Genomic DNA, 11,929 nt, shown 5'->3' with positions numbered 1-11,929 from the left:
AGCAACAGCCAGGAAACCTTAAGTATTTAGAGAAAATCTGTAAAGAAGAGTGGACCAAAATCCCTCCTGAGAGGTTGGCAAACCTGGTAACCAACCACAAGAAACGTCTTACCTCTGTGCTTGTCAACAAGGGTTTCTCCACCAAATACTAAGTCATGTTTTGCTTGGGGATCAAATACTTATTTTACTCACTAAATTGCAACTTAATTTATAACATTTGTATCATGTGTTTTTTCTGCATTTTTGGTTGATATTTTGTCTCTACCATTTAAAATGCACCTATGATAACAATTATAGACCCTTCATTTCTTTGTAAGTGGGCAAACATAAACAATCTGCCGGGAATCAAATAATTATTTTCGCCACTGTATGTCTAGTCAGTATAGCTGTAAAACTGCTGTGTGATAATACTATATCTGTGTATGAGCTTGAATACTTATGAAGCCAGAAGCCAGTCATAAGGCTGGCTTCTGTAGAACAGACAGCTGTACACATGGGCCGAAAGTCGTCAGGTTCCTGCCAGCTTGTGGCCTGTGTGTGCCCAGCTTTAGTACGTACAATACAGGTAGACATCTGTTGGATAATGACTATTTTTGAATATATCCAAATTATTTTTATTTGTTTGTCCATTAAAATATTGTTTGTATACTGATGAAGATTGCATCCTTGACGTTCTTCCCGCTATACACCTCAGTTCTGATTAGCTTTTGTTTGTCTATATATTTCATGTGCTTCAGACAAAACTCATACTCCATCGGAGATAAAACGCACATGTGTTATTTCTGAAATAGCAAATTTCCATTAATAACAGAGCAGAAACATGAACATGGAAAAGACATAAAATGTATCACATAATTCTTTATTGGGGATGACTGAGAGATGTGCCAGAGATGAGGTGTATTCACTTTCAATAACAATACATACAATAACTATATCATCAGTACTAATACAGTTAAAGTCAATGGTTCAATTACTCATATTTTTTCTGTTTTTCTTTAGAAAAAAAAGTTTTACATGGTTAAGGTTAAAAAATCAAAATCAATAAATATAGCAATTAAAAACTCTGAATTTTATATGTACAAAATTATACAATGCATAACACTGGACATGGATAATGCACAGGAATGTGAAAGGGGATGTGTAATGCAGAGCAAAGATTTTACTGTAGTTTCATTTGGCCTCTTTCTAGCAATATGATCTCCAATGTACAATTATAAAGGCAATACATGCAACTACTGCAGAATGTATTACAGAAAAACAATGATGCAGTAAATCACTCTGGGTTGAGGCTGAGTATGCATCACAAATGATACATGTTTTCTATGACAGTATGTAATCAATTGAAGCTGACTATGCACCAAATGATACCTGTATTCTATGAGAGAATGTAATCAATTAAGCCTGACTATGCAACAAATGATACGTGTTTCCTATGACAGTATGCAATTAATTGAATTTAGAACCTGAGAGCTCGTGTCTTCCAATGACACAAATACATGGTAGACTGGGGTCATTGGTAAAAAACGTTTCCTGAGTCAAGTTTTTTTTTTTATTTCTTTTCTACTCTAACTTAAATTTTAGATTTGGGTGAAATAAGGCATTCAGAATTTTATTTTGGTATGATCATTTAGGAAGAATAATAATAAATGTATGTTGTGTTATGTTTTCATATGGCAGTTGGAATTTAAATTGGCCTTGTCAATAGTAACTTAACTTGGTTATATTTTGATTTGTGGAGCTGGCAAATAATGATATTTGTGCACTATTCCAGCTCACTAATACTGAGAACTGAAATGCTGTATGTAGATAAATTTGAGTGGGGTTTATGGAGAGGACTTGATACCTACGTACGCCCATTCCTCTCATTTGAGCCCTTAATTGTCACAAGAAAATTGTAGATATAACAGAATCCAGGGCTGCAAACCTGACAAATTTCTTTGCATAGTGTACAGTTCAAAATGGAAGTTTTAAAAAACAAATTATACAAAAGCCATTACAGAGGTTGAAAATGTACCTAAGCATTGTTAATGGATATTTTGATTGCAAATGTAATTCAATTTTTCTAAATCAAATTACAAATGTATTTTAAACATACACTATGCAGAAATGCATTATAGAAATGACCATGAAAAACACTACAGGATGCCTAATAAGATTTTTATAATGTATGTAATGTCAGTATGTTCAAAGTTACAACTATTCAAGATTATGAGGCATAATAATGGGCATATCTCAAGCATTTACAAGGAAATATATAAAACTTTTTTTGAAGAGTTGAATTCAAACTAAAATTTAAAATTATTACCAACATATGTACTGTACCTAATAAACTTTGAATTGTATATTATACATATTTCTGTAAATTAGGTGAAAGAGAGCTATTATGTATAATGATGACAAAATTCCACTGAAAGCCCAAATGATCCTATATTTTAAAGCAGTTTATACATTCTTGGTGCATCAAAACAAAAGGTGTTCAAAGTACTACATTTGTTTTTATTTAAATAGTAGCCTCAAACTATGTATAAAATTCTGTCCCCTGCCATTCTGCTTAAGAGAAGGACTCTTGCTCTCTGTGTCGAAGCAGTGGTCTCTTTGTAGAGCTCCAACATGCTCCCTGATCAGTAGAAATGCGGTTTAGAATTATCCATGGTCCATTGGTTTGAGGCAAATTCTGAGGGTTCGAGATTTGCGGTCCTGGCAAATTTTGGTGTAGATTTACCTGGGAGGAGTTTTTAAAACCATATTGCACTGCACGTTCTTTGAAGTATGGCCAGCAGGCTTAGAAGGGACAATACGAGTGTGTTTGTTTAAGCCAGCTACCTCACTATGAAAAGGCAAGCACAGAGTAGCCATAGGGGTTGATTTAATAAAACTGGAGAGTGCAACATCTAGTGCAGCTCTGCGTGGTAGCCAATTAGCTTTTAACTTGTTCAAATAAGCATTGACAAACAAACTGGAAGTTGATTGGTTTCTATGCAGAGCTGTACTAGATTTTGCACTCTCCAGTTTTAGAACATCAACTCCATAGTGTCAGTAAATTTTAAGCTGTTTTAGGGAAAACATTGGGGAAAGCTGACAAATTACACAGAGAAAGATTGGGGAAACTGTACTTTAATTTTGATTGCTAGCCCCTTGGACAATAAACCCCCTTGTTGCTTTATTTTATTTTTGTTGACATCATTAGAGACTTTTATGTCTTTCATTTAATTTTTTTGGTTAATCTGAGGTAAGTTATAACCTTTAGCTTCTGTCCTGTTCTTTGCAATCCTTTGTTTTTCTGCAAAGCTTTCTTTTAAAAAATTCGTTTTTGTTTTAGGAGTTCGTATTTTCATTTGTTTTGAAGTTATGTTGATAGGGTTAAACTGTTTTTTCTTTGCTTTACTGCATGGTAGCTCTAATTTTAGAGGTGGTATTTTGTGTTTTTCATGTCTTTATTTGAATTTTTACTGTATGTATATAGGGCTTTTTTTTTTTCAAGTTTCGGGTGCTCAAAGCATTCACTTGGTACAGATTATCTGTTCTTGGAGCTGCCTTTTGTTTGCAGGAAGCTGTTGCATTGTTTAAAGGAGAAGTCTAGCCTGAGCTCATTTGGCTGGGCTTCTCCTAAGGGTCACAGAAGTGCAATTAGTTTTGCACTCCTGTGACCCGTTTTCAGCAGAGAGCGGTCTGAAGTCCGCTTTCTGCTGACATCACTGGAATCAGTCCAGGCGCCGCGTCATCCCGACAATGAAGTTTGGATCCACCAGGTGCCTGGACTTATGCCGGTCTAAGCCTCTCAGCAAGCCGCTGAGAGGCTGAGATGGCCTATCCCCACCTCTCCACAGCTCAGCGCTCAAGTGAGTGTGGAGGAGCAGAGAGGAGAGCTGCTGATTGACAGTCAGCAGCTCTCCTCTCTGGGATCTGTGAGAACCGAGACATCGGCGATGTTTGATGGCTCGGTTCTCAGTGTAGAGACGCTGGGGGGACAGATGCAGCATTGGTCCCATGTTGTATTAACCTAGGTAAGTATAAAAGGGGGAAAAATATATATATATACTTCTCTTTTGAAAGAAAAAATAAATTTAAGTGCAAGAACAGTATTTAAACTTCCTTACACTATATCACTCACATTCCCCTCACCCCCATTCACATAAATACATTAAAAGTCTGGCATACACCATTTAGGCCTACTACCTCTAATTAAAACTGTCCAACTTTCAATTTAAATAGTTAGTTTGGGCCAATCTGGCCCAAATTAATTGTTTACTCGCCAGAACGGTCTGGCCTCTGAGGCTGCAGCAATAGATTGTAGTAGAATTGGCTATGTACAAGCAGTGCTGTGCCATCATAATGTCCACCTTGGTTGAACGAAGGCAGATTTACCCATCACAACTATTGAATCAAGGCCAGAGCTTTCTAATCAGCAGGGAGCATGAGCTGTGCTGAATATTTTTAACTTATTTAAACTAAAAGTTCAGTTTGAGAATCAGCTCACTGCATCACAAGTTGCATGTACTGGATATTTTTCCTTCATATGATTAAATGTGTGATTAATTTGACACCTAAATTATTACCTGTTACCCCTCCGTTAACGTATATATGTTCATTTCTTTACTAATTTCTGTAACGATAAAGCATATTTGAATACTTGCAAGCACATACTAGTATTTTGGCTGTGTTTTTAATGCTGTATATACAGAAAAAATATAGAAAAATATAATAAACGTTTGATATTGCAAATTTTAGGACTGCACAGTAAGTTTCTGAGTGCCACAGCTAACACCTACATATTTCTCCATGTTTGCTTTATACAGATAATCAGATCTATACACATTGTGCATACCCACCAGCAATAATAACACTAAATAATAATAGTAAAAGTCAAATCTCAACCTGAAACCACATCATAGCTGTGGAAAATTTTATCTACATTCAAGTGAATGAGATTTTTGACCAGCTTTGGGTATAATGCCTACTGAAAAGTGCATATTTATCTCTTCAAACATCTTTTTATCAACTCAATATTTTATCCATAACTCAAGGAAACAAAGAGAAAAAGAAACAAGGCAAGGCACTTAAATGTAGAATACTCGTACATCCTAGAAACACATGCATCAAAAATAGTTCTCTGTATGTCTTTTACACAAAAAAAAAATCTGGTGTAAAATATGAATATCCTCAAGTTATATAATACATTGCAATGCACTATATATATATATATATATATATATATATATATATATATATATCCAAGGCCCACCTAGGCAAACCAATAGACAGCACCATTGTACACCTATATAATACCTAAAATATAAGCAGATTTTCATGCCAGAGGTAGTAGTGAATAGACCCTGTGTGAGATACTGAGCTAATCTAGTAAATATCAAATGGGGCATGTTTATGTAGCTGTGAATATGACTGTCACCGTGTAATTTAAAACACATGCACATGGAAGATTCACATGCAGTGAATGTTTGGTGAATGTCAAATTCACTGTTTTATACATATGCTCCCAAGTATTTTATTCAAGAATCTGAATCTGAAAATACTCATCTGTAGTAATCACCGAAATACAGTTACTGGACTGATCAAAAATAATATAACTTGTTTTATAAAATGTTTAAAAACTTTCTGTACACTGGCACTATGGGCTTCATCTTAAAGCTGAACACCAGGCAAACAGTTAGATGAGATTCATAATGGGGGACATTTTACGTGCGAACGGATTTATATTTCTGTCCACCAACTTCTGAGAGTTAGATGAGATTCATAATGGGGGACATTTTACCTGCGAACGGATTTATATTTCTGTCCACCAACTTCTGAAATTTACACAGCTCTGCTACACAGCACACATGTGCCTGGTAGGGCAAAATACCAGATTTTTCTCTCTGCTGTAGTTAAAGAGGAGTAAAGAGGAGTTCTGTCCCCCCATGAAAAAATGTAAAGTCAGCAGCTACAAATACTGTAGCTGCTGACTTTTAATATTAGGACACTTACCTGTCCAGGGTTCCCGCGATGTGGACACCCCAGCTGATTTTCTATAAAACAGGTACCTGTTCCCCCCTCCCTGAAAGGTGCCAAACGTGGCACCGGAGGGGGGGGGGGGGGGAGCAGATAAGTGCAGGTTCCACTTTTGGGTGGAACTCCGCTTTAGGTAAATCATGCTAGTCTTGTCCCCCAGCCTGTGACAGAACAGTGAAAGGAGAATCAGCACACTGATGAGCTTCTCCAATCAGCATGTTCTTTTTTAGCACATGAGCAAGGAGCACAGCTGATTGGCTTCACATGCTACTTCTCCCTCTCCCACTTTGAGCTTTGCTGTAAAGTGGGATTGCAAGAGGATCATTCCAAGTCATTTCAGGTATTTAAACAGCGTGCATTGAAAAATAACCAATATAATTTAATAAATGCAGAGCTGTCTTCAATTGTGCTTTTCTTACTGCCTGCAGTTCAGCTTTAATTTTGTAGGGTGCACTAAATTCCATGAGTGGCACACTTGCACTGTACAAAGCAGGCAAGTAAGCTTCTATGTTTATTTCATAAACTGACAGCTTCTCCCCTTCTAGCTACGTGCTCCTCTGCTAGCAATACACCTGACACATAGACACTTAACCCACCTTTCTAATGCAATGCAATACAAGTAGATAGGATACATTTTGCATTCTGTTGCATTGGACTGGTAAAGGGACACTCCCAGGAAATTAAAAATTAAAGAGAATTTATGAGGATAGATATATAGGAGCTGTCACTGTCGACTTTCTTCTTATTGCAGCTCCCATATTTCGATCTTGGCAGTTTCCTTTAAAGCCCTAAAGTGCTTACAGGGGGCACATCATATCTGCTCAGAGCTAAACGTATTCTCGAATCTGATGATTGGGGAACCTATTTTGCACATAATATTTCATACAAGAAAAGGCAAACACATTCAGTGTCAGAGTTAAGACAATTCTTTTCATAGCCACAATCCAGATTTAAACTTGTAACATACATTTGAATGTAATTAGTGTCACATCAAGCAGAGAAGGGAAATTAATTGCACAGCACAGGGTATAGGAGGGACACCAACCTATCCAGCCCACATGTAAGGAGAGATTTGAAATCGGGCTTTACTGGATTGCAAGAACCTCCGATTAGGGTAAACAGAGATTACCTTCAGCACAGTTTCAGTGCCTTAAGTGCTCTTTAATCTAGGTGTCTGTACACTGCACTAGTTTTACTCATGGAGTTCAATAAAGCATATATAACAACAGTAACATCCAGAGGAGCTCTGCTAAGCACAGCTAGAAGCTGCAGGACTTTGAGTGCTGAGTACACAAATCTTAAATAAAGCAAAATTCTACCTAAATCATTTAACAATAGAACTCACATACATACAGTATATTCAATTAGCTTTGATGAACTGGCAATATGCAGGGTGTGATTTGTCAAATATGACTAAATATATTCAATTACCTGATATCCAATAACCATATACAGAAAGAAAGTCATTCTTCCTGCTATTTTGCCTTTTTTTTTTAAGAATTTAGTTCTTGCTTTCTTTTTTTTCAGAAAATCCTGCAGACAAAAATATAACTAAATCACATTTGCTGTATACTTTTGAAATGACTGGAAACAGGAGTTTAAACCATGCTGGAAGACCTCTTTGACAAACCTTACTGATTTCCACTATCATTTGCTCCCTGTATTCTAAACTTGACATTTAATTCAGAGATAATAATGCACAGAGGTTCCCTTTTTTAAACTTTCCCCTAATGAGACTGAATGTCTAAAAGTGGCTAAATGCTCACTCCAGTTCAATGAATCACTTCCATACTGTCAAGTACATCATAGGGCATGCTACATTTACCACGGAATAGGTCAAAAGATTGCAAGTGTGATTCCAGTAATATGCTCTGTGCAGTCACTGCAGCAAACAAGGGCCTGTAATGCCGCGTACACATGACCGGACTTTACGGCATACTTGGTCCGGCGAACCGGAGTCCGTCGGACAATTTGATCGTGTGTGCGCTCCAGCGGACTTTTTTTCCCCAAAAGTTTGACGGCCCTAGAAATGAAACATGTTTCAAATCTTTTTGATGGACTCGAGTCCAGTCGAAAAGTCCACTCGTCTGTATGCTAGTCCGACGGACAAAAACCGACGCTAGGGCAGCTATTGGCTACTGGCTATGAACTTCCTTGTTTTAGTCCGGTCGTATGTCATCACGTACGAATCCGTCGGACTTTGGTTGATCGTGTGTAGGCAAGTCCGTTCATTTGTAAAGTTTGTCGTAAAGTCCGTTGAAAAGTCCGCAGGACAAAGTATGCCATAAAGTCCGGTCGTGTGTGCGCAACATTAGTCTTGTAATGTGGATAACTGCATTTACAGGAATTAAACATATTTTTTAGAGGCAAGTATTGCCTTACATAAGTATTTGCTGCAAACTGTACACTGGGTAATGCAGAAACATATTTTACATTAACTGGTTTAAATAGAAATGTATATTATATTTACTATTTTTTACATTAAACATCTATTAAAAAATCTTTGAATTGAATACAAATAATGGATGCAATCCTTGTACTTTTCAATATACAGTAAAGATTGGATAAGCCAGACATCACAGAATATATAAAACATGGTTTGTTCCAAAGATAGGTAGAGCACCAGAGTAACAGTACAGAGTGTGACAACAGTGAAACAATCAAGGAAAAAGCTGTATATGCAAACTTTTTTGTAACGGATGTTCAGCATCCACTTGATTTAAACTGAAGAAGCACATTGGTGAAACAAGTACAAATATGGTGAAAACAAGCAATAATAAAAATGCAGCAATTTTGATCCCAAGGCTACTGTAATCCATAAAACAATGGCCAATATATTTTTCACAGATTCATACTCACGGCACACAAAAAAAAATTCTGGGAAGAATAGTAACCAGCCATAATAATCCAGCAAATCAACCATTCCCCTAAAATTTTACCCAGTCAAGGGTACCTGCATTATCCTTAAGGAGCCCATGGACACAGCCATCAACACCCAACTTGGCTCAAACTTGTTGGATCATAAGGTCTATGTACTGTATGCCTCAGCGATTATGCCAATTGCTAATACGATTGTTTCAGTGTACAGAGAGCATATATCAGCAAGTGCATAAGGGGCACATTCACTTAAATAGAGGTAAACATTATTTAAATTAGGTAGGTGTAACATATACTAGTATAGTTTTTCTGCACCAGTTAAAGAAGGTACTATTAGTTTTCTTAGTTTTTTGCCTGCAATCTGTCACAATCCATTCCACTTCTATAGTAAAATGAATAGGCTTATCTAACAAAACAATGTAACTCAAGGAAAGCATAATTACAATTTGTGAAGGGAGACCAGTTAAATCATTTACTAAAGTCTATTACTAGACTTTACACATTGCAGTTGCCTTACTTAATAAGCCTAAATCAGTAAATAAAATGGAGCTTGTATGAAAATGTGCAAAGTAAGTGAAAATTTCTATTCTTTTCTAGGGATCCTGGTCACATTTGAACCCAGAACTGATAAAACTGCACAGATTTTTGATGGTTATTTGCGAAGTCAACAATATCCCACCTTCCCTGTCCTGATTGCACATTGTGTCTCGGGTTATCTCTGTGTGTCTCAGGTGACTTCAGAGACACTAAGGGCATCAATAAACTTGGATGTAAGCTCTCACTGTGCGGTCTAATAAGCCAGTTACAAAGTACACCTTAAACATGGAATGCAGAATATATATGGACTGGAGGTGGTCAGTATGCCTTCATATAAAGTTATATGGAATATTATTTATAGAGTATTTATTGTGCTCAAAATACAGTATCCTGTTAAAAGTATAAATGTACTTCTGATTAAATTAAAAAAAGAAATAGAGTAAAGCAGCAGGTATACTTAAAGTTCCCTTCTCCAGCTGCACACCACCGTTCAATCACACTTCCAACCCTCTGTTTTGCTGCTGAGAATAAATAAAATTCCTTGTTGTCCAGATATCTTACAGCCCTTTCACTTATGTGACGTTCCCTTTGCCTTGTCAAATGGAGGTAGCCCTAGAATGTTTTAGGGCTTACACAGGGGTTCTGTTCATTGCTTGTTTTAAACTATCCCTTCAACTCTCTGCTAAAATGCTGTTAAGCCAACCTCATACTTGAAGTGCACCAAAACTACAGACATAGCTTGTTTTACTGCTTGTTAAGAATATGTAAATACTGCAATCATTGAAATCTGTAGCTGCAGACACTGTGGACAAATGGATTTTCTAATTCACAACAGAGGAACTCTCTCCGTATTGTATCTGGCATCAGTGACCTGGCAGTCTGCCAGCCCTCTAATGTAAACAAACAGCAGGTGCTGTAAGCGCTTAGACACCGAATATATTCAGAGACTCTGCTGTAATTTTTGAAGATTAATAACTCCACAGCCCCTGAAGCTACAGAGGTTACCCAGGGTTTGTTTTAAACTGCCTTTATTATTTGCTGGGAATACATAAACACTTTAATGCCCATATGGGCAGAGGTGCACTTAAAGATAAGAACAGTCACAGGCAGATGCATTTGCAAAGCCTTATGAAACAGCAATGTTATCTGCAGGTGTTTCATGATGATTAGGAAGATTGGATGTTCATTTTTGAAAAGTAACACTTCGTGAGATGTCTTATGCAATGGAAATACTGGATGTACCTGAATAGCTCCCTAAACCTTTCTTTATTTTTCTTTAGTTAGATAATAGCAGCAATAGATGGTAGCATAAGGCCATCAGTGAGTGGGGTTAATGACCATTTTAAAAAACTGACCATCAGAATACATAAACCAAATGCATATATTGCCAAAAAACAAAACAAACAAAAAAAACCTTAAAGCATCATTTTCTTGCTACCACTTGATAAAAAAAGGCTTGAGCTTAGGCGCATTCAACACCAAAATATTTCACTGCAGTTCACTGCAACTAACCCAAATTCTCTGAGGTACAGAAAACAAACAGGTATAAACACAAAAACTGTGGATACTCTGATCTTTTTTGAAATTCAAGGAAGCACCATGTTAGGTGTTCTTCATTGTCAGAACATTTTGTAAAAAGTGACAACTGAAGAACTGAGGTGAATTTTGAAGAAATACTTTCCTTTTTTATAATGAATCCAGTTGGTAGCACCCTTATGACGACAAAGTGCATTCACACTGCACTGTGAGGTAACAATACTGGGCCATATTAACCTAATGCCCAGAGGTTTTATCCTTAGCATAAAACCTGAGTCATTTTTCAATGACTGAAAAAGTGCTACAGGCAAAACAATGCAAAAAGCCTTTGCTATTTTGACTTAAAAATAGTTCCTTCCCAATGACAATGCTCGGCTACTTGTTGTGATGAAGTTCATGTAGCCACAGAGACATTTTGTCTATCAGTGTGCACCTCATCAATACCTTCCCTTCTTCGTCTTACTATATCAGTAGATACCAGTGAATTGACCCTGCCTTGTTTGTTTGCCAAAGTTTTGTTGAACAGTACGCCAAGGCTATCCTCAAGTCCACCTTCACTTTGCTGTACTCCTTGCTTTCCTATATCTGTTGCTGAGGTGTTATTTCCTATTGCTTGCAAAGCAGAAAGACCTTTATTAGTACTGTTGGTTGCTGTGACCTGTGGGCCATGTTGAATATCCATTGGGCTTTTCTCTATTGACGTTTCATGCAAGACACTTGCAAGTGTTGGGACCAAGGACACTGGCAGTATTGGGCTAGGGTGGACTACTCCTTCGGGAGCTCTAAGTTCCAGCGCTGCATGCTCTGAACTTGGGGTTAGGCTGGTGGGGACAATCTTTTTACTACACGATTCACAGCACAGCTTGTTATATCCAGGTATAGAGCAGTACCGTGCTAAGACTTCCATCTGACAGAATATTGATTTGTCTCCTTGGCATACATCTTCTGCGGAGAAAAAGAACATTTATTATTT

General features: G+C 37.2%; 1 protein-coding gene across 1 annotated transcript in view; it reads right to left on the bottom strand.

Moving 5' to 3' along the window:
* Positions 1-843: 843 nt before the first annotated feature.
* The window catches only part of ADAMTS14 (ADAM metallopeptidase with thrombospondin type 1 motif 14), a 351,673-nt gene continuing 340,587 nt past the window's right edge, over positions 844-11,929 (bottom strand). Inside the window, exon 22 of the mRNA XM_073596577.1 lies at positions 844-11,901. Coding sequence (XP_073452678.1) covers positions 11,351-11,901 — 551 coding nt within the window. The 3' untranslated portion in view covers positions 844-11,350. The remainder of the gene's footprint in view (positions 11,902-11,929) is intronic.

Source organism: Aquarana catesbeiana, linkage group LG08, assembly GCF_042186555.1.
Source record: "Aquarana catesbeiana isolate 2022-GZ linkage group LG08, ASM4218655v1, whole genome shotgun sequence".
Classification (NCBI taxonomy): domain Eukaryota; kingdom Metazoa; phylum Chordata; class Amphibia; order Anura; family Ranidae; genus Aquarana; species Aquarana catesbeiana.
Note: the sequence above shows the minus strand (reverse complement) of the source record. Positions and strands in the feature narration are given on the sequence as shown.